Genomic DNA, 22,845 nt, shown 5'->3' with positions numbered 1-22,845 from the left:
AACAGCCTGGGCTGAGCCAGGCTGAAACCATGAGCCTGGAACTCTTTCTGGGAGGCAGGGCCCCAAGCATTGGAACCATCGTCTGCTGCCTCTGAGAATACAGTAGCTGGAAGCTGCATCAGAAGGTCAGTAGCTGAGACTCAAATCTGCCCTGGGTTATGGGATGCGGGAGTCCTGAGCAGAGGCTTAAACTGCTGTGACGCAACACCCACCCAAACCCAGGCAGTCTTACATGGAAGCTGGACATCTTAACCACTATGCTAAATGCCCACGCCTCCTTTTTTTTGTTTGTTTGTTTATTTTCTTTTTAAAGATTTAGGTATTTATTTGAAAGGAAGAGTTACAGAAAGGCAGAGGCAGAGAAAGAGGTCCTCTATCTGCTGGTTCACTCCCCAAATGGCCACAACGGCCGGAGCTGGGCCTCCCAAGCAGGTACAGGGTCCCAAGCACTTGGGCCATCTTCTGCTGCTCTCCCAGGCCATAGCAGAGAACTGGATCAGAAGTGGAGCAGCCAGGACTTGAACCGGCACCCATATGGAATACCAGCATTGCAGACAGCAGCTTTAGCCGCTACGCACAGTGCTGTCCCCTCCTTTTTTTATGCTGAAATATACATATGTAAAATTTTCTGTTTCATCAATTTTTAAGTGTGCAATTCAGTGGCATTAAGTACATTCAAAATGTTGTGAATCTGCTCAGCAGTAACCTCTCATTCTCATCCCTCTTGTACTTTCTGTAGGTTCTGTTTTTCTTTTTTAAAAGTGACTTTTCTGAGGTACATAAAGTTAACCTATTTTTTATCCTTTTTTTTTTTTTTTTTTTTTTTTTTGACAGGCAGAGTGGACAGTGAGAGAGAGAGACAGAGAGAAAGTTCTTCCTTTTGCCGTTGGTTCACCCTCCAATGGCCGCCGCGGCCGGCGCGCTGCGGCCGGCGCACCGCGCTGATCCGATGGCAGGAGCCAGGAGCCAGGTGCTTTTCCTGGTCTCCCATGGGGTGCAGGGCCCAAGCACCTGGGCCATCCTCCACTGCACTCCCTGGCCACAGCAGAGGGCTGGCCTGGAAGAGGGGCAACCGGGACAGAATCCAGTGCCCCGACCGGGACTAGAACCCGGTGTGCCGGCGCCGCTAGGCGGAGGATTAGCCTAGTGAGCCGCGGCGCCGGCCCAACCTATTTTTTAAAAAGATTTATTTATTTATTTGAAAGAGTTACAGGAAGGGGGGAGTTCTTCCATCCACTGGTTCACTCCCAAGATGGTCACAATGTCTGGCACTGGGCCTGGAGCTTCATCCACGTCTCCCAGATGGGTGCAGGGCTCCAAGCATTTGGGCTGTCTTCTGCTACTTTCTCAGGCCATTAGCATGGAGCTGGATAGGAAATGGAGCATCTGGGACTCAAACCAGCACCCATGTGGGATGCTGGTATCATAGAGAGGTGCTTTACCTGCTGTATCACAACACCAACCAAGCTAACCCATTTTATGTACTTAACTCTGTATACTTAATCATTCTGCTGAACTGTGCAATCATTACCATAATCCAGTGTTGGAAAGTGCATTGCTCATTAGACAGTTTCAAATCTTCATCTCAGTTTTAGTCACTCTAGATTTCACAGAGACTGAACAATCAAGACATCTCATTTATCATATAGCTTGGTCTAGATGTGACCAAAGATTTTGAAATTCGAAATCTGTAGCATATTTAGAGATGGAAATGATACTGACCAGGGTTGTGGGCTTGAGCTGAGCTCTTAAAGATGAGTAGAAATTTCTGAGGTGGGGTTAGGAAGTTAAGAGAATTCCAGACAGATATGTGAGCTTTCTGAGACAAGGCTATGTATTGAAGCCTGTTTTTTTTAGAAGTGGAAACAGTCATGTTGCTTACAATTTAGAATTTTGGTGAAGGATGATGGAAGAGAAGACTTGAAAAGTGAATGGGATCCGTATCTCAGATAGCTTCAGGTGTCAGGACCCAGAGTTGGCGATGGTTGTGTGACAGCAAGATCAGTCCGATGGTTGCATGGGAGGGAAGGAGGAGGTTTTGCTCATCCAAGCAAGGAGCAGTAATGTGGCCCTCAGAAAGGAGATACTGGTAACACATGTGCGGCGTGGAGGTGCTCCAGGGGTTCTTTTGAAGTGTAACTTAAGTTTATTTTCTAAATTACATTTTTATAACTGAAAAACTAACAAGTACATTCAACATTTGAAGATGCTTAATACCATATTTTAACAAGCAGATTTTGCCAGGATAACTCTTACTACTGCTGCTTAACATTTAAGAATTTACTTAAATGTCAAAATAACAGTTTAAAAAATGTTACCATTTGCACTTAGGTGTGGGAGTCGGAATTTTCTTTTTCTCTTTCTCTTTTTATTATTTGAGTGGCATAGGGATGGAGACAGCCAGAGCTTCTATATGCTGGTTCACTCCCCAAATGCCTCAATGACTGGGGCTGGGTGAGGGCTAAGCCGGGAGCCAGGAATTCAATCCAAGTCTCCTGTGTGGGTGCCAGGGACCCACATACTTCACTCATGACCTGCTGTGTGCCAAGGTACATGTTATCGAGAAGCTGGAATTGAGCACAGAACTGAGACTCAAATCCAAGTTTTATACAATGGAATGTGGACATATTAACAACTAGGCAAATACCTGCCCCAGGAGTTTTTTTGATATTGAGTAAAAGCTGTAAGCATAAATTAAATAATAGATTGGTGTACACTTTAGCTGTCATCTCTAACTCTTAATTTCAAATTTGCATCACACGGAAAAAAGATTTCTTAACAGATTTCTCAGAAGAAGAAAAGAGTTCTCCCACAAAAAGTTTGACAATCCCTGACATAGGGTAATAATTATGGGGCTAAAGGAAAGAAAAGAGAAGGTTGCTTTTTTTTTTTTTTTTTTTTTTTTTTTTTTTTTTTTTTTGACAGGCAGAGTGGACAGTGAGAGAGAGAGACAGAGAGAAAGGTCTTCCTTTGCCGTTGGTTCACCCTCCAATGGCCGCCGCGGCCGGCGCGCTGCGGCCGGCGCACCGCGCTGATCTGATGGCAGGAGCCAGGAGCCAGGTGCTTTTCCTGGTCTCCCATGGGGTGCAGGGCCCAAGCACCTGGGCCATCCTCCACTGCACTCCCGGGCCACAGCAGAGAGCTGGCCTGGAAGAGGGGCAACCGGGACAGAATCCGGCGCCCCGACCGGGACTAGAACCCGGTGTGCCGGCGCCACTAGGCGGAGGATTAGCCTAGTGAGCCGCGGCGCCGGCCTAGGTTGCATTTTTTTTTAAATTAAAATTAATGGGAAATGGTAAATTTTACATATAGGTAATGAAGGAAGTGGAGGAGCTGGTAATGTGTGTAAAATTACATTTCTTTGGCTGGCTGAGCTGTTAAGAATGGTGAAGATTTGGAAAGAAGATTGAGAGAGTTAAATTATATTTTAACTTTTCTCCTTCCTCACTTTTCCATTCCCACAAAGAAAGCTCAAAAGCATCCTATGCTATTAGTATTTAATCTGTATAATTACTATTTTTTGGAGACTCAAAGGCCTTTGAGTTAAAAGAAAAATAAAATATTATTTATTATGAAAGTAGTACAGCATCCCTGGAAAAAATGCAGCAGTTACGTGAAAGTATGTAACTCAGAAAAACCTAAGTCTCTCTTAGCCAGTTCCCAGAGTTTAATAATCCTCTTGTTCTTCTCCTAGACTCTGAATATAATAATGTGATATGTATGTAATTTTTTTAAAGATTTATTTATTTATTTGAAAGTCAGAGTTACACAGAGAGAAAAGGAGAGGCAGAGAGAGAGAGAGAGATTTTCCATCTGCTGGTTCACTCCTTTGTTGGCTGCAATGGTTGGAGCTGGGCCTATCCGAAGCCAGGAGCCAGAAGCTTCTTCCGGGTCTCCCCTGCAGGTGCAGGGGCCCAAGCACTTGGGCCATCTTCTACTGCTTTCCCAGGCCACAGCAGAGAGCTAGATCGGCAGTGGAGCAGCCAGGACTTGAACTGGCACCCATGTGGAGTGCCGGTGCTGTAGGTGGTGGCTTTACCCACTATGTCACAGTGCCAGCCCCATATGTATATAATTACTAGTTACTTAATAAACAATCCTTTGTTGTATTCCTGGGACACCAGATACTAATAGTTACAGAATTTGAAGTAATAAAATGAAGCCAGTATTTAGTGTTAGAGATGTCAGGTGATCTGAAATTTCATGGGCATGACACTCAGCACTTGCTTGTCTGTGAACACTGGCATACACACCAGCACTTGCATGCAAGCATATCGACTGGTGCTGTTGTTTTCCCCATATGACACAGAGCATGTTTACAGTGTTGTCTTGGCCAGCATAAGGAGGTGAAAATACTTTCAGCAGAATGGCTGACTCAGGCACATTTGACTCTAGACCTTTCCTTCCTTCCTGGAATATTTTCAGCCTTGGGCTGACATGACGCCATGTTCTTATGTTCCTTTTAGGCTCTTCTTCCATATGTGACCACTAAGTGTTGTTGGAGCTCCTCAGGGACTGAGGTCCTTTCTGCTCTCACTGTCGCTCTGTGGGTGGTCTCATTTACCCTGTGGTTTTAATGGTGACCCATACAGAGGGACTGCAAATGTTTTTCTTGTAAGTTGCAGGTGATTTTCTAAAACTGATGTTTAACAGTCTTCCTTTTCATAAGCCATTCCCTTTTTGAGAAACAACCTTGTTTTTCCCTCTTTGCCCAGTTAACTTCTTTTGATTCTTTAGAACTTTCTTCAGTTGCCAATTCCTCAAGGAGGTCTTCCTTAAGCCCGCTGGATGAATTCAATGTGTATAGAATAGGTTCTTGTAACATGTGAACCCCTCATCCGTAGCCTAGTAAGATTGAAATCTTTAGTTTATTTATGTGGTAATACATATTTAATGCACAGCAGTGAGTTGCTGATACATATACCACATGGATGAGTTTTGAAAACATTAGACGAAAGAGACCACACAGAGAAAACCACATTATGATTCTTTGCATGTGAATAGGCAAAACAAAACTTTTATGGTTTTAATTATATGCTGCGTCCTCAAACATTTATGTAAGGTTGTTACAGTAGTAGTGTATGTTTACATCACATTTGTACTTATAAATACACATATGCCAGGTTCTTGGGGCCCTGGTACCCACATAGGAGACCCAGAAGAAGCTTCTGACTCCAGATTGGCCCAGCTCTGTTAACATAGCTAATTTTTAAGTTATTAATTTATTTTTATTTTTTTAATTAAAATTCTTTCATCAGAGGAGCTGGGACTTGAACCAAGCCCTCCAATGTGGGATGCAGGTGTCCCAAGTGGCAACTTAACAGCTGCACCAAGCTCTGTTCTCTAATATTGTTATTCCCAAGAAATTCAGTGCCTAGTGAGGATATGAAACGTGGATGTGTTCTAGTACAATAATGATTAATAAAACAAGGGAAATAGTCTCCTAGGAAGGTTTCTGAAGACCTCATAGAAGTGAAGGTGAGAGCAGAGGATTAACCAAAGAGACTGTAGGGATATGGCAATTGGTAGGACTGGTGTTTAAAAAGGGAGAGAGGGGCCAGCACTGTGGCATAGCCTGTAAAGCTGCTGCCTGCAGTGCCAGCACCCCATAGGGGCGCCAGTTCGAGTCCCGGCTACTCCACTTCTGATCCAGCTCTCTGCTATGGCCTGGGAAAGCAGTGGAAGATAGCTCAAGTCCTTGGGCCCTTGCACCCATGTGGGAGACCTGGAAGAAGCTCCTGGCTCCTGGCTTAAGATCAGCGCAGCTCCAGCCATTGCAGCCAATTGGGGAGTGAACCAGTGGATGGAAGACCTCTCTGTCTCTCTCTGCCTCTCCTTCTCTCTCTGTGTAACTCTTTCAAGTAAAATAAATAAAATCTTAAAAAAAAAATGAGAGGGAGAGAAAGAGAGATGGTGTATATACAAGCATACAGGCATGAAAGTGGATTTGCTATGTATAAGGAATAAGTCTGCTGGCTTATCTAGAATAAATAGTATGTGGGGAATAGAGTATGTGAAAAACAATGACATTTGGAATCAGTGTAAGCATTATAGGATTAGAAGGCTGGGAATACTTAGAAAGTTAATGCAATTTCAAGGCAGATATTAAGAGTTTTTCACGGGGATGGGGTTTGGGGTAGGGGAAGTGGTGAATGTATATGGAAGCAGTTGGAGTTAGGGAGAGGAGTAGAAGGCTGTTGACAAATTCCACAAAGAATGACAGAGGCCTGGCAGGGCCTAGGTAGGACAGGAATAGATGTTCAGAGTAGAGTGTGGTGACTTGAAAGCTGATGGAAGGGAGGTGAGAAGTGGCAGTGCTGAAGAGAACTGCGATTTCTTGCCTGGGAGCTGGCGTCTGTTTTGTAGCCTTGCTTTGGCTCCCTTCTTAGTGTTGTTTTACAGAAGGTACGCTTGGTTTGTTCACACTTACAATTCTCCTGTTTACCCTCTATTTCAGGTAGATCTCTTGAGAGCAGGAGAAGTTCCTAAACCGTTTCCAACACATTATAAAGATTTGTGGGATAACAAGCATGTTAAAATGCCTTGTTCTGAACAAAACCTCTACCCTGTGGAAGATGAGGTGAGAACAAAACTGAGGTTTTTTTTCATCTGAGAGATGGTGTAATACTTACTTGCATTTATTGTGCAAAAGAATTTGAGTAATTGCTTCATGAATTTTTTTTTCCTAAAAGAATGGGGAGCGAACAGCAGGGAGTCGATGGGAGCTCATTCAGACTGCACTTCTCAACAAATTCTCACGACCTCAAAACCTAAAGGTAGGTTCCTGTACCATTCTCATCTTATAACAGACTCAGGTAGCAGCGATCTTTATATGCAAAGAGTTGGATTCCTGACACTAAGAAAGCTCCTTAGAACCTTCCTGGTTTCCACTGCCTCTCCAGAAAAATGAGTGTAAAAATTGAGAGTTGCAAATGACTTGCCTGAAGCCACACCATATAATTTGGACAACCAGAAATAAGACCTCTGTTTCTGGATTCCCCATCCAATTTCCTTCAGTTCAGGTTTCTCTTTTATTTTCTGCTTTAAAATTATCACGTTTCTGAAATGCCTTTAAAAGTAAATCAAGAAAGAATTATTATGACTTCAGCAATATTTGCCCAAAGGAATCTTGAGTTTCCTAATGATTAAAATACACATTACATATTCTATTTTTTAATGCTGTTAATTTATTTATTAGTCTTAACATTTTGGCAATAATTTGTTTTTTTAAATGTTTCATGTGCAACTAATGGCAAGCATTAGACTTTCTAATATCTAAAATATCAGTGATTTAATATATATCAGTATATATAAATATAAGTGATTATATTTACATATATATATTTAGGAGAGGAGCATTCTATAGCCATGGAAACTTTTTAAATTTTTTTTTCAAAATTTTATTTATTTATTTTAGAGGCAGAGTTACAGACAGGGAGAGGGAGAAACAGAAAGGTCTGTCTTGTGTTGGAAATGGGAGTGGACATGGCCACTCCCCAAATGGCTGTAATGGCCATAACTGGGCCAATCTGGAGTCAGAAGCTTCTTCTGGGTTTCCTATGTGGGTACTAGGGTCCCAAGTACTTGGACAGTCTTCCACTGCCTTAGGCTATAAGCAGAGAGCTGGATCACAAGAGGAGCAGCCAGGTCCAAGCTGGTGCCCATATGGGATTCTGGTGCCACAGGCAGAGGCTTAGCCCACTATGTCACAGTGCCAGCTCCAACTTTTAATGTTTTTATAAATATACATAATGACAGAATTTTCTGTACTTCCATGAAAATAGGTCTTATTTTTGTTAGACATTTATTTTGTTGTTTATAGTTTTATTATGTTTTTCATTTATACTTTCAAATTATTCTTAAATTTTCTGTATATTTCTTTGCATCCCAGGTTTTTCTTTATTTACATGAAAAACATTCATTCAGTTATCATCCATAGTATATTTTGAAAATTTTATTCCTTAGGGAAAATATTTCTCAATGCCATATGACTTTTTTCAAATAGATTCCTTTTAAATGGAAAACTTTTTAAGATCTGCCAGGATTTACTTACTTTTAATAATGTTAATTAAATATGTACAAATATAAAGCTAAATATAAATTTCTAATAACTGTAGTGCTTAAATAGCTATATCAGTTGATCGGGTTTTCCATTTTAATCATGGCGAACCATCATTTGATTTTTTACCACAGTGAAAACAATTTTTTAATCAGTTTTCCCTTTTTTGCACAGAAATATTTGTATTGTCACTTGGCCTTTGTATGCAAAAATGGAAATTTTTAAACTCAAACGCAGGAGCAGGCTATCCTGGAACACCATTCAAAGAATCACCGTGTTAGATTCTTTATGGACTTTTATGTCCAGAGCTATTTTTTAATAAGTTTTCTTTTTTTTTTTTTTTTCAAAAATAAGCAATGATCATAGTGTATTCTAGGTTACACGGTCTGCTCACCTGTCTAGCAGTTCTTTAGTGTTCCATGATTACTTTAGAAAGGGGTAATTGCTCTAATCTGAATTCCCCTTTCTTGTTTATCTTCGGATAAATTCATCAGAGCACAGTAATCCATAGAGATTTTCTCTGCCTGCTTATGGTAATTGTTTCCTTCGCTGGAAGAATGCTACGAGAGAGGAAGGGGGAGACATTAAGTCCCTCTGATTCAATATAATGCTCTTCTTTGCTATTTATAGGCCATGAGGGATTAGAGACATCCAAAGTTTAAAAAAGGAACAGCGTCCTCAAAAGTTGATTTGCACAATAATGTTTCTATAAACAATGTGCCTGATAATTTGCCCAGAAGGGACTTCTTTGTACTTAACATGAATTAGGAAACTTCAAAGAAGTCTCTCAGTGGTTGGTCACTAAGACTACGGAGAAGCATCCGGTTTTTCTAATGATAGAAGACCTCATTTTGAAACTTAAAGGCTGATGTAAAAGTAAATATTAGTAGTTAATACTAATTATAAAATGTCATTAGTGAATTCTAATTCACTATTTTCATACTTTTAATAAATTACTTTAGTAGAGTGCAAAGACTATTTAAAATGTTTTTCCTTACCAGTTTTGAGGAATATATGTAGAAGAAAGTACATCCTTTTGAAGCATGTAATTTGATGAGTGTTGACATTTGGGTGTACTGGTGAAACCCCCATGACAGACAAGTTAACAGGACACCCCTGCCGCCCCATCGACTCCTCCTGCCCCTCTGTGGCTGATTCCAGTGGCAGCTGTGGCCCCAGACAACTGTTGAACTGTTCTTTTTCACAGTAGATGAGTGTGCATTTTACATGAGTGGAATCACATAGCATGTGTGCTATAATGTTTACAGTGTTTGTCCATTTACTTGTTGATAGACGGTGCTATTTAACACTTTCTGTGAAGTTCTGAAATCAATACCCGTCATTAAAGATTTGTTTGCTTATTTGAAAGGCAGAGTCACGATCTTCCATCTACTGGTTCACTCTCTAAATGGCCGCAACTGCCAGAGCTGGGCCAGGCTGGAGCCAGGAGCTTCATCCCGGTCTCCCATGTGGGTGCAGGTCACTGAGGACTTGGGCCACCTTCTGCTGCTTCCCCAGACACATTATCAGGGAGCTGGATCAAAAGTGGAGCAGCAGGGACTCACATTGGTACCCATATGGGATGCTGACATCACAGGCAGCAGCTTAACCCACTATGCCACAACACTGGCCCCAAAATTTTAATATTCTGAATTTGGGGAAATTTTATTTTATGGGTTGTGAGGTAAAAATAGAAGTTCTCTTTTTTTAAACTGTTGTTCTTATTTCCTTTCAAATATTTATTTATTCAAGAGGAAGAGTCAAGGGACAGAGGGAAAGAGCTCTTGCATCTGCTGGTTCCCCCCCGACAGCCACAGTGGCCTAATCCAGGAGCCAGGCAGTCCCATAAGGTGGCAGGAGATACCAGCACTTGGGCCATCATCCGCCACCCCCAGACACATTATTAGGAGGAAGCCATATTGAATGTGGAGTACCTGGGACTAGAACCAGCACTCCCCTTATATGGGATGCTGGTGTTGCAGGTAGTTGTTTAAACCTGCTAAGCCTCTTACGATTGATTTTTTTCTTTACTTTTCTGAAGGAACTTGGATAACCCTAATTTCAAATAAGTAAAACATATTTTTTGGCTTATTTTCAAACCTAGATGCCTTGTAATGGTATGGCATGCAGTATACTTTTTAGGACACTTTTTAGGACACTTAGATTATTACAAGAAGTCTTTCAAATGTCTTTATCACTGAGGAAGTTTTATTATTTATTTATTTATTTATTCGAATATTAACTATTAAATATTAACTATTTAAATATATTAATTTATTAATATATTTAATAAATTATTATTAATTTAATATTAACTTTAAATATTAACTATTTAAAACTTCCTCAGGCCGGCGCCGTGGCTCACTAGGCTAATCCTCCACCTAGCGGCGCCAGCACACCGGGTTCTAGTCCCGGTCGGGGCACCGGATTCTTTACCGGTTGCTCCTCTTCCAGCCAGCTCTCTGCTGTGGCCAGGGAGTGCAGTGGAGGATGGCCCAAGTGCTTGGGCCCTGCACCTCATGGGAGACCAGGAGAAGCACCTGGCTCCTGCCTTCGGATCAGCGCGGTGCGCCGGCTGCAGCATGCCAGCCATGGCGGCCATTGGAGGGTGAACCAACGGCAAAAAGGAAGACCTTTCTCTCTGTCTCTCTCTCTCACTATCCACTCTGCCTGTCAAAAAAATAAATAAATAAATAAAAAATAAAACTTCCTCAGTGATAAAGACATTTGAAAGACTTCTTGTAATAATCTAACATAGTGGTTTTCAGACCTGTATATTCTTTCAGTAAAAAAAAGATATGTATTAGTGTAATTAGTTAATAAATTCTGCAGATTTATTTTATTAATGTAATATGTATATTATAAAGTATAATAAATAGATATTAAAATGGGATAAATTAAAATGTAGTTGTATGTAGTAGTTTTTCCGCACAACTGAGGATTGTCTCGGACTTACCCAACCCTAGAAACCAAATCATTAGGTCATACCAGGGGCTGGTGTTGTGGCATAGCAGTTCCAACATCCCATATCCACACTAGTTTGTGTCTCAGCTGCCCCACTTCCAATCCAATTTCCTGCTAATGGCCTGGGAAAAAGAGTGGAATATGGCCCAAGTGCTTGGCCCCTGCCACCTGTGTAAAAGACTTGGATGAAGCTCCAGGCTTTGGCCTGGCCCAGTCCTGGCCACTGTGGCCATCTGAGGAGTGAATCAGCAGATGGAAGATCTCCTGTCTGTCTCTTTCCCTCTCTTCTCCCTCCCTCACCTCTCCCCCTCTCCTCCTCGCCCCTTTTCTTCCCCTCTTACTCTTCAAACATATTAATCTTTACAGAAAGTTATACCTGTAGATGGCACAATATCTTGACTTTTCATTCTATGTACATATGTGATTTATGTGAATTTCTGGGAGAAGATAACCTTTTACATGTAGCTAATAAAAATAGATGAGGGGCCAGCACTGTGGCATAGTAGGCTAAGCTTCCACCTGCAATGCCGGCATCACATGTGGATGCCGGTTCGTGTCCTGGCTGCTCCTCTTCCAATCCAGCTCTGCTATGCTCCTGGGAAAACAGCAGAAGATGGCTCAAATGATTGGGCTCCTGCACTCTCTTGGGAGACCTGGAGGAAGTGCCTGGCTCCTGGCTTTGGATCTGCACAACTCTGGCCCTTGCAGCCATCTGGGGAGTGAACCAGCAGATGGAAGACCTCTCTCTCTCTCTCTTTTTTGCTCTGCCTCTGCCTCTCTTTAACTCTGCCTTTCAAAAAATAAATAAATCTTTTAAAAATATATATAAAATAAATAAATAGATGAGAGGAGCATGAAAAGGACCATTTTGTGCTTTAGGACAGTGTTTCTCACTCTTTGTTTCATGATCACTTCCATCCTATGATCCTTTTCAAACCTCTTTTTTTCCCCCTAATCTCTACACCCCCAAGATATTTTAACACTGATTATTTATGTATCTGGTCATGACAGTCCTTTCAAGGGTGGCAAACCATTGTGATGTCTGAGCATATTTTGTATCCTCTGACATTGCATATTTGTCCATTGGAGTTTGTCACCCCTATTTAGAATGCATGCTTTAAGGTAATTATGTTTTCCCCTATCACTTGACCTTTCTAATCTCATTTTTCTTAAATGAATAATAAGTTAATGTGCATTCTGTTTGTCCTTAGCTACTGATGTGGAATAGCTAATGGTAGGAGGAAGCTTGTCCAGCATTAAGAAATTTACTGGAAATGTTCATGAAAGTCGGGCTATTCATAGATAGCTTCACTGGGCTGTATCATGAGGTTGGTGTTGTTTCTGCTTTCTCCATAGGATGCTATTCTGAAATACAATGTGGCGTATTCTAAGAAATGGGACTTTACAGCTTTGGTTGATTTCTGGGATAAGGTAAATTTGTGCTTATTTCTTTATGAGAATAATATGACAATATATAAGAAGGTTTGAGAACAGTACCCAAAATTCTGCCATATTAACATAATTATTATCTTAATTTTCTGTTATATGCATGTTTGAGGTAAATATAAAAAGAAGTTAACATTGAATTTTGTTTTATTCTGATGTTTTCTATTGCGTTGCAATACCATTTCCAACATTTTAAATGGCTGCATTGTATTCCATGGCTAGACTTCGTGTATTCAGTGACTCACATCCAGACATTTAGACTGGGCTCACTCAGTCTTACCCTGTCCTGGATTATGCTGTGGTAGCGTCTGTGTGTTTCCCATACTCAAAACTGTTCATGTGATTTCTAGAAATTTGGTGTCTCAGTCAAAGGGCACAGACTGATGGCTCCGCACGTACACTGTGAAATCATTTTCTGCAGGGAATTATAGCCATGTACTGTTCCTCCAGTGATGAAAGCATTACCACTTACATAGGACCAGTAGCACAGTGGGCATCATTCACTTTGAAAAATTAGTGGCTTGCTTCCTTCCTCCCTCCCTCCCCTCCCCTCTCCTCCCCTCCCCCCTTCCCCTCTTCCTCCCTCCCTTCCCCTCCCCTCCCCTCCCCTCTCCTCCCCTCCCCTCCCCTCCTCTCCCCTCCCCTTCCTTCCTTCCTTCCTTCCTTCCACCGTTTAATTCACAGAACACTCTGTCACCACAGGGCTCACTGGCACTGCCCTTTAATATAGCCATCCTTGTTCCTTCTTAACTCCTGGCAACCACCCATCTGTTCTCCATTTTAATACTTTTTTTATTTCAAAGGGATTGTAGTATCTAACTTTTCGAATTGTCTTTCCTCACTTTACATAATTCCCTTGCAGTCCATTCAAATGTGTCAATTTTTTTCCATTTTTATTGCTGAATAGTATTCCATCTTTGAAATAGTTCATAATTTGTTTTAGTGATAGTCATTTTTTTTTTTTTTTTTAAGATTTTTTTTTTTTTTTTTTTTTTTTTTTTTGACAGGCAGAGTGGACAGTGAGAGAGAGACAGAGAGAGAAAGGTCTTCCTTTGCCGTTGGTTCACCCTCCAATGGCCGCCGCTGCAGCCGGCGCACCACGCTGATCCGATGGCAGGAGCCAGGATCCAGGTGCTTTTCCTGGTCTCCCATGGGGTGCAGGGCCCAAGCACCTGGGCCATCCTCCACTGCACTCCCTGGCCATAGCAGAGAGCTGGCCTGGAAGAGGGGCAGCCGGGACAGAATCCGGCGCCCCAACCGGGACTAGAACCCGGTGTGCTGGCGCCGCAAGGTGGAGGATTAGCCTATTGAGCCACGGCGCCGGCTCATGTTTTAGTGATAGTCATTTAAGAACATTTGGGTTATTTCCAGTTTGGGGTTCTTTTAACAGAGCTATGAACTTCGAGGTTTTTTGCATGTTTGCTGAGTTTGATTAGTATATTTTTACTTTTTTTTTTTTTTTTTTTTTTTAAAGATTTGTTTATTTGAGAGGCAGAGTTACAGAGAGAAAGAGAGACAGAGAAAGACATCTCCCATCCGCTGCAATGGCTGGGGCTGGGGCAGGCTGAAGCCAGAAGCCTGGAACTCTAACCACGTGGGTGGCAGGTGCCCAAGTTATTTGGGCCATTTTCTGCTGCTTTCCCAGGCGCATCAGAGGGGAACTGGATCAGGAGTAGAGCACGATGTGGCGCAGTACGTTAATTCTCCGCCTGCAGTGCCAGCATCCCATATGGGCACCCGTTCAAGTCCTGGCGGTACCACTTCCGATCCAGCTCTCTGCTGTGGCCTGGGAAAGCAGTAGAAGATGGCCCAAGTGCTTGGACCCCTGCACCTGTGTGGGAGACCCGGAAGAAGCTCCTGGCTCCTGGCTTCGGACTGGCTCAGCTCCGGCCATTTGGAGAGTGAACCAGTGGATGGAAGATCATTCTGTCTGTCTCTGCCTTTCACCTCCCGCCTCCCACCTCTCAAATAAATAAATAAAATCTTAAAAAAAAAAAAAAAAACAAACAAGGAAGTAGAGCAAAAGGGACTCAAATCTGCAACATGGGATGCCAGTGTCACAGCAGCATCTTGACCTTACTTTAAAAGAAACTGCCAAACTGTCAGACGAACTGTACCAAACATGGCAATATATTGTCTTTTATAAAGATTTATTCTGGGGGCTGGTCTGTGGTGTAGCTGGTAAAGCTACCACCTCTGACATTGGCATCTCCTATGGGTGCCCATTCAAGTCCCAGCTGCTCCACTTCTGATCTAGTTCCCTGCTAATGCATCTGGGGAAAGCAGTGGAGGACAGCCCAAGTTCTTGGGACCTAGCACCCACATGGGAGACCAGGAAGAATCTCCTGACTCCTGGCTTTGGCCTGGTCTAGTTCTACCTGTTGCAGCTGTTTGGGGAGTGAACCAGCAGATGGAAGATCTGTCTCTCCCTCTCTGTACTCTGCCTTTCGAATAAATAAATCTTGAAAGAAATTTATTTTGAAAATCAGAGTTCAAGACAGAGAGATCTTCATCTGCTGGTTCACTCCCCAGATAGCCACACGGCCAGCACTGGGCCAGGCCAGAGCCAGGAGCTTCATCCAGGTCTCCCACATGGGTGGCAGGAGCCTAAACACCTGGGCCATCTTATGTTGTTTTTCCTAGGCAATTAGCAGGGAGCTGGGTTAGAAGTGGAGCAGCTGGAACTTAAACAGGCACCTATATAGGCTGTAGGATATGGCTTTAACCCGCTATGCCACAACACCAGCCCTGACAATATCCTTTTCGATATTTTTTTGGATATTTTCCTCAGAAAAAAAGATACTTTTATGTACATCCTTTTTTTTCTCTTTTTTTGAGATTTATTTATTTGAAAGAGTTGCAGAGAGAGACCTAACATCCATCAGCTTCATCTGAGTCTCCCACATGGGTGGAAAGCCCCAAGCAGTTGGGCCATCTTCCACTGCTTTTCACAGGCCTGTAGGAGGGAGCTGGATTGGAAGTGGAATGGCTGGGACACCAACTGGCGCCCACATGGGATGCGGATGTCGCATGGGGCAGTTTTACCTACTATACCACAACACTAGCCCCATGTACAATCTATTTTTAAAATTGTTTAGAACTTGATTCTTCTGTTCTTGTAATGTTATTTTGAGTCATCAAAATTATTTGTGCTTCATTTAGTTATAATATTGACAATGTAACTTTTGAAATGGAGAGTTGGGACAGAAATCAGAAAAATGCTAGTTTTTATTAATTCAGACTGTTACTTCTAGATAATAACCTTCTGACCTTGGTAACGCTGCAGACCCATATGACTATCTGATGTGTTGAAATCAATTCCATAAATATTTACGCATCACTTGCTGTATTTAAGTTACAGTGCCACATACCTTGTGATTGGGAGGTGGATTTGCTCAGCCAAAGTGACATGTTTTGCTTCTGGCAGGGAAATCTAACCTGATCAGTGTTCTTCTCAGAGTTGCATGTGGTCATGATTTGGTTTCTCTCGCCACACATCCTTTCTGTCTGCCTGCTGCCCATTTTCTCTGTAATAAGAGACAGATCCGCCCCCTTCCTCTGCTTTTCGGTTGAAACTCTCTCTTGTGATGCACGTTTTCCTTTTTCCGTCACCAGAGTAAGGTGTCACCTTACTTTCCCGTGGTCAGGAGAAAGTAGTTTTCTAGCAGCTGTTGTGATACCAGTGTGAGATACGAGAGTTCTCTTACTTAAGTGATGTTATTCCTCAGAATCTGCAGAAATAAGTTTAATAATAAAATGCGGGGTTCATCTTGTAAACTGTACATTTAACTTGCTGTAGAAGTTTGGGATCATCTTTCTCTCGGGTATATCCTCTGTATACTACGTTTTTCACAGACCTAGAGAAAATTATTCAGTTATTTCAAAGGAAAGCAATAAAAAGGAAATAATATTTATTGAGAACATATGTATGTCAAAAGGAATATTTTACTATATTTAAACCTCATATTAAATTTAAAGATGAAAATATAATTAGATTTAGAGAGAGTAAGCAATGTTTTTTAACATTTTGTATGTAAAGTCTAGATATAAGTCTAGATTTGAGTTCAGTTCAGTTCCTGCACAAACAGGTGACCAATGATTATTTGTGGGTACCTAAAGGAGTATTAGACTCCAATGCCTATGACCTTTTCAATGTGTCAGTTTCCCTGTATATAAGGCTATACCACAAAAAGTTACAAAATTGATTGACAGACTTATCATAAGAAACCAGAGGACATGCCATGTCCATGAAAGACTACAATAATTAGAGTAGACGTGCTTTCATACAGCCTCATGGTCCGTAGAAGAGCAAATGACTGTTATTTTGGTCATTGGATATGTGTTGTACAGGACACAATGCTTGGGTGGTTAGGAGTGTAAAGGAGAAATAGTTAAAGGAAATTAACTCTTTAAGTAGCAGTTTTTAAAAAAGGATTTATTTATTTGAAAAGCAGATTGACAGAGAAATAGGTGGAAAGAGAGAGATATCTTCCATCTGCTGATTCACTCCCCCAGAGTTTTTGAAATAGCCAGGACTGTGCCAGACTGAAACCAGGAGCTCCATGCACGTTTCTCACATGGGTGGCAGGAACCCAAGTACTTGCACCACCATCTGCTGCCTCTCAGGAACCTGGATTAGAAGCACCGAATAGTTGGAAATCAAACTAGGCACTTCCCATCTGGGATGCAGGCATCCCAAGTAGTAGCTTGACCCACTGCACCACAAAATCCACCCCCTAAACAGCTGTTGAATGTGCTAGCTTCTTGGATTTAGCATAATATTTTCAAGGTTCGCATGTACAGAACCGTGTATGAATTTACCTTTTTAATGCTGAATAACGATGCTCCAGTGTTTGCATATACCTCATTTATCCATTCATCGGTTGATGGAAATTTGGATTGTTCTACTTTTTAGCTATTATCAGTAATGCTGCGGTGAACATGTTTTTTTGTGTGGCATTTGTGTTCATTTCTCTTAAGTATGTACCTAGAAATGGAATTGCTGAGATATATGGTAACTCTTTAATATCTTAGGGGACTGCCAAACTGTTTTCCAAAGTGGCTATATCAGTGTTTAATTCCTCCACCATTGTACCGGGATTCCAGTTTCTTCACATATTCATCAACATTTATATGTGTCCTTTTTATTTTGGTCAATATGTAATAATATCTCATTGTAGTTCTAGTTCCTTTTCTATTATGACTGTTATTGATTATCTTTTCATAAGTTTATTGGCCATTTGGATGTCTTTGGAGAAGTACATATTCAAATCTTTTGCATTTTTTGTTATTGGGTTGTAAATATTTATATTACAGATGCAATTCCTTGTCAGATATATAAATGTCTGATAAAGATAGTATATATATATATATATATACACACACACCCCTATATATGATATTTTTTCCTATTGTAAGGTTTTTAAAATTTTCTTAATGATGTCCCTATAAGCAAAAAAGTTTTTAATTTCAATAAAGTCTAATTTATCTACATTTTTTGTTGCTTCTAGTTTGGTGCAAATGTAGGAAATTAATCCAGGATCATAATGATTACTCCTATATTCTAAGAATTTTATAGATTCAGATCTTTTTTTTTTTTTTTTTTTTTTTGACAGGTAGGGTTACAGTGAGAGAAAGAGAGAGAAAGGTCTTCCCTCTGTTGGCCCACACCCCAAAAGGCCGCCACAGCCAGCACTGTGCCGATCCGAAGCCAAGAGCCAGGTGCCTCTTCTTGATCTCCCATGCCAGTGCAGAGGCCCAAGCACTCAGGCCATTATCCACTGTCCTCCTGGGCCACAGCAGAGAGGTGGACTAGAAGAAGGGCAACCAGAACTAGAACCCGGCGCCCATGTGGGATGCCGGTGCCGCAGGTGGAGGACCAACCAAGTGAGCCACAGTGCCAGCCCCAGATTCAGCTCTTATACTTATGTCTGTTACCCATTTTTGCATTAATTTTTGTATATGTAGTGAGTTAGGGGTCCAATTTTAATCCATATGAATATCAATTCAGACGCAGAGAGAAATCTTCCATCTGCTGATTTGCTCCCCAAATAGCTGCCACGGCCAAGGCTGGACCAGGCCAAAGCCAGGAGCCAGGAGCTTCTTCTGGGCGTCCCACATGGGCTCAGGGGCCCAAGCACTTCCACTGCTTTCTCAAGCCATAAGCAGAGAGCTGGATCAGAAGTGGAACAGCTGGATCTCAAACTGGCATACATATGGGATGCTGGTGTTGCATGCAATGGCTTTTACCAGCCATGCCACTGTGCTAGCCCCTTAAAAGTCTTTTTAAAAATATTTATTTAAAAGGCAAGGTGATAGAGAAAGAGGGAGAGATCTTCTGTCTACTTGTTTACACCTCAAATGGCTGCAACAACCAGAGCTGGGCCAAGCTGAAACCAGGAGCCAGGAAGAGCTCTCGCCAGGTCTCCCACATGGGTGGCAGGAATTTAAGTACTTGGGCCGTCATCCTCTGTCTCTCAAGTGTGTTAGGATGCAGAGGAGTCAGGACTAAAACTGGAACCCTGACGTGAGATGGCATCCCAAGTGACAGCCTACTGTACCAAAGGACTGCTTTTGAATATCCATTTTGTGTCAGCTTGTGTAGCTAGAGTGAGGTAGGGATCCAGTTTCATTATTTTGCATGTAGATATCCAGTTCTCCCAGCACTGTTTGTTGAATTGTCTTGGCACCCTTTTCAAAAACCAATTTATTATAAGCATGAAGTTTAATTCTCATCTCTCAGTTGTATTCTGTTGACCCTTATTTTTAACGTTATGCTATTACGGCACATTTTGATTATTGTAGTAGTAGTAAGTTTCAGAATCAAGAAATGGGAGTCTTCCAACTTTGTTCTTTTTGCACTTTGCTTCGGCTCTTCAGAAACCTTTACATTTCAGTGTGAGTCTTAGGACTCATTAGTGTCTGCCAAGAAAACTAGCTGTGAAGAGCACTTTCTACAGTCTTGTTAGTATAATTCCGCATCTCCAGGTAGTACCAGTAATTTCAGGGCTAGCTTTTCGAGCTTTGTGCACAATGGAAGCCTTATCCCTATGTAGGAAATGGGGTATCTCAGAATATCCCTATCCCTGAATTACAGGGATGTAATTTCTGATGCAATGAAAACTTGACCAAGCTGATATAATCTCTTTTTTTTTCACTTATCATAACATGAAATTTTATTTTATAATTTTCTGGGCTTAAATTGGACAGAGAGGCTTATTTAGGTAAGAAGTAAGACTGAATTTGATTCCTGACCAGTAGTAAAACATGCCTCTGTCACTGTGCCATGAGGTAAAGTTGTCGTTTTTCCCCCTCTCCCTAATCAGAGTACTCAGACACAACCTTGTTTCCCCTTTGTCTGGTGGCCTTGCCCAGAAGACATCTGAAAGGGTAACATATAACAAGTTTTGGTGTATTTAGTGTAGGTCATAAATATGAGGTGATCGCCAAGGTGCTGATGGTGGTTTTACAGTTCTTCAGAGAGAGGAGGTGTTGCATTTTGGGCCTGGTTTTTATTTACTTCATAAAGATGCAAGGGATTGAAGGAGTCCTGGAAACTATACCAAGTATTTCTTATTTTCTTCTTCAAATCTTTGTTCATAATTCTTATAGTTACAACTTGACATAATAGTATATTTTAAATACTTTATGATATATTAGATAATCTTTGTTATGGCTTTATAATTTGTAGCCTGGGTGGTTATATAATCTGCCATCTAATTAGATTTAGACCTGGCTAGAGCATCTAAATCATTTGCTTAGCCTTCCAGTGTTTGAGATTTGAGGAAATAATGTGTATAAAGCATAACCAGGGATTCAAAGGTGTTTTTCCCTGTGACTGTTTCCTTGTTACTATCTGTCATTGTCAGTGTACTTTACAGATATGGATATTCAATACAGTTGCATGTTTTCTATCAGTCATAGCTCCAAAGACTAATATATAACTCTACCAAGTCGAGAGCCATCGGGGACCTCGATGCTTAGGCTTGCAGTGATGGTTCTGGGAAGCAGTGAGTGTCACACAGGTATGGGTAGGATTGATGAAGGAGGATAAGATCCTCAGTGCAGGAGAAACAGTTGTTTGGTTAGGCTTTAAATTATAAATGAATTACACTTACTTTGTGTTATCTGTTTCTACAGTCTGGATTAGGAGTGTTTTTTTTTTTTTTTTTTATAAAAATTTCTTAAACTTTATTAACAGAATTTGAGAATTCTTTCCTAAAATGACACATTGAACTTGAGTGGCATGCTTTGCTAAAGAAAAACAGAGTTCAAATTTAACATCATTGTCAAAATTAATTTGCAGGTCACTTTTTTTTGAGGCTGTTGATATTTATTTCCTTAAAGCCCTTTGTTGGTTAATTCTGTGAGTAATGGATTTTGTAACCCAAACTACCTTAGAACAATAGGATAAGTTAATAGCAAGTCACTTAATGTAATTCCATGTTGCTGATATTAACCTACATATCGGCACCTAGTACAAAAGCAAGGGAACCAGAATCCTTCTAAACCTGCTCTGTGTGTATCCCCTGTTGGAATAGAAGTGGAGAATACTGCTGCTTTGACTTTTTAGTCAAAACCCTGCAAAGATCACAAGGTCAATCTGTGAATTTATACTTTATAGCCATGTTTTTGGGTGCTACTGAATTGAACTGGCCATTTAGTGTTTTTTGCTTCTTGAGTGCTAATATTGGTCTTCCTCACTGCCAGCTGTGAAAAGTGCTAGGAACAAATAATCTGTGTTTTATGGCCCTCCTGTGTGGTGTTCCACAAAATTAAATTCAAACCCTTCAATAATTTATGTTCTAAATGAATCCATATACTTACTCCAGGCGTTTTTCACAGGGAAGTTTAACAGAATGTCCTGTACATGTGTTAGAAAAGGTTTTCTATTTAATACATTTCAGAGGAATTTTAAATATACCTTGATTTCCTAATGCCTGTGGCACTATTTTAGTTTTTGTTAATGAATTAGGTTGTGAAATGTACAGAGTACGCTGAAGCCGTAGGCACTGAGGAGGGGCGCAGGAGGACTGTGTGGGCCGGGTTTCTGCGGTCTGTATGGCACTGGCTTCTGTTTCTGGACTTGGATGCTCGTCAGAACCAGGCTGTTGCTCCACAGTCACTCATTCAACTGCACATCCACATTTTACGGACTTTTTGAATATAAATTGTGCAATAAGTGTAAAGTATTAAATTATGTAGAGCTTTAAAATCTAAAATAGCTTTGTATAGCACATTTGAGGAAGTAGATTAGATGTGGAAAGGAAACCTGAGGATTTTAGTATTTCATCTTGCTTTCTGTGTTTAACTTTATTTGTAGGCTCTCTTTTTCTATGACTAGTGCATAAATCTATTAGTAATGAATTTGCATTCTTGTTTATGTGCTACTTAATTTTAAAAGCTAAATGGGGGTCATACTGGGTTTTGAAGGATGCGTATTATGTGAAGAAAATTATTATGCCTGGGTCATCTTTTGCTTCAGAGTTACGAATTACATTTTATAAACAGGCCCAACATAATTCATTGTCCCCAAAATTGAGGCATGTACTATATTACACCTGTATTTAACTAGCATAATATTTTTTGAACTGATGTGACCATGAAAAACTTCAAAAATTAAAATGTATTGGCAGTACATCAATTGAAGTAGCACACACAAAAAATAAACTTCTATTAAAATAGATTACTGAAAAAGTTATATTACATATGAAGAGGAATGGCCAAAAGAAATTAAGCTTTAATTCGCATTGGTATTATGTTATGAAAAGTTAAAATATAGTAAGTTGGAGTTACTAGACAAATCATAGCATAACTCAGTGTCATTCAGTAGCACGAAATACAGTGGCTGTGTGCTGTGCTCCACTGGAGTGAGAAACACAGGTGGGGTGTTGTGGCTTCCATGGCCTGCCAGGATGTGGCATAGTGTTCTAGGTAGCTCTTCTCATGACAATTAAAACCATATGAATTATACTTAGTAGTTTTTATAGATTGAAAATTTTAGTACAAAATTATTTCTCCGTTTTTTTCTGCTTCTCCATCCCTCACCACTCTGGAATTTCTGTAAACATTTTGCTGAATGTTAGTGTTCTTTAAAATAGTTTGGGAAGGGGCTGGTGCTGTGGCATGGCAGGTAAAGCCGCCGCCTGCGGTGCTAGCATCCCATCTGAGCGCTGGTTCGAGTCCTGGCTGCTCTACTTCCGATCTAGCTCTGTGCTGTGACCTGGGAAAGCAGTGGAAGATGACCCAGGTCTTTAGGACCCTGCACCCACAAGGGAGACCTGGAAGAAGCTCCTGGCTCCTGGCTTCAGGTTTGGCCCAGCTCCAGTAGTTGCTGCCATTTGGGGAGTGAACCAGTGGTTGGAAGACGTCTCTCT

The 22,845-nt window shown here is 41.1% G+C and overlaps 1 protein-coding gene across 4 annotated transcripts in view; it reads left to right on the top strand.

Moving 5' to 3' along the window:
* Nucleotides 1-22,845, top strand: part of PARG (poly(ADP-ribose) glycohydrolase) — a 123,352-nt gene that overhangs the window by 12,036 nt on the left and 88,471 nt on the right. For all 4 annotated transcript variants that reach the window (XM_008269836.4, XM_008269834.4, XM_008269835.4 and 1 more), the window contains exons 5-7: nucleotides 6,458-6,580; nucleotides 6,693-6,776; nucleotides 12,380-12,454. In XM_008269836.4, the coding sequence (XP_008268058.2) occupies nucleotides 6,458-6,580; nucleotides 6,693-6,776; nucleotides 12,380-12,454 (282 nt within the window). The remainder of the gene's footprint in view (nucleotides 1-6,457; nucleotides 6,581-6,692; nucleotides 6,777-12,379; nucleotides 12,455-22,845) is intronic.

Source organism: Oryctolagus cuniculus, chromosome 15, assembly GCF_964237555.1.
Source record: "Oryctolagus cuniculus chromosome 15, mOryCun1.1, whole genome shotgun sequence".
NCBI classification, from domain to species: domain Eukaryota; kingdom Metazoa; phylum Chordata; class Mammalia; order Lagomorpha; family Leporidae; genus Oryctolagus; species Oryctolagus cuniculus.
This window is presented reverse-complemented; position numbering and strand designations above follow the sequence as displayed.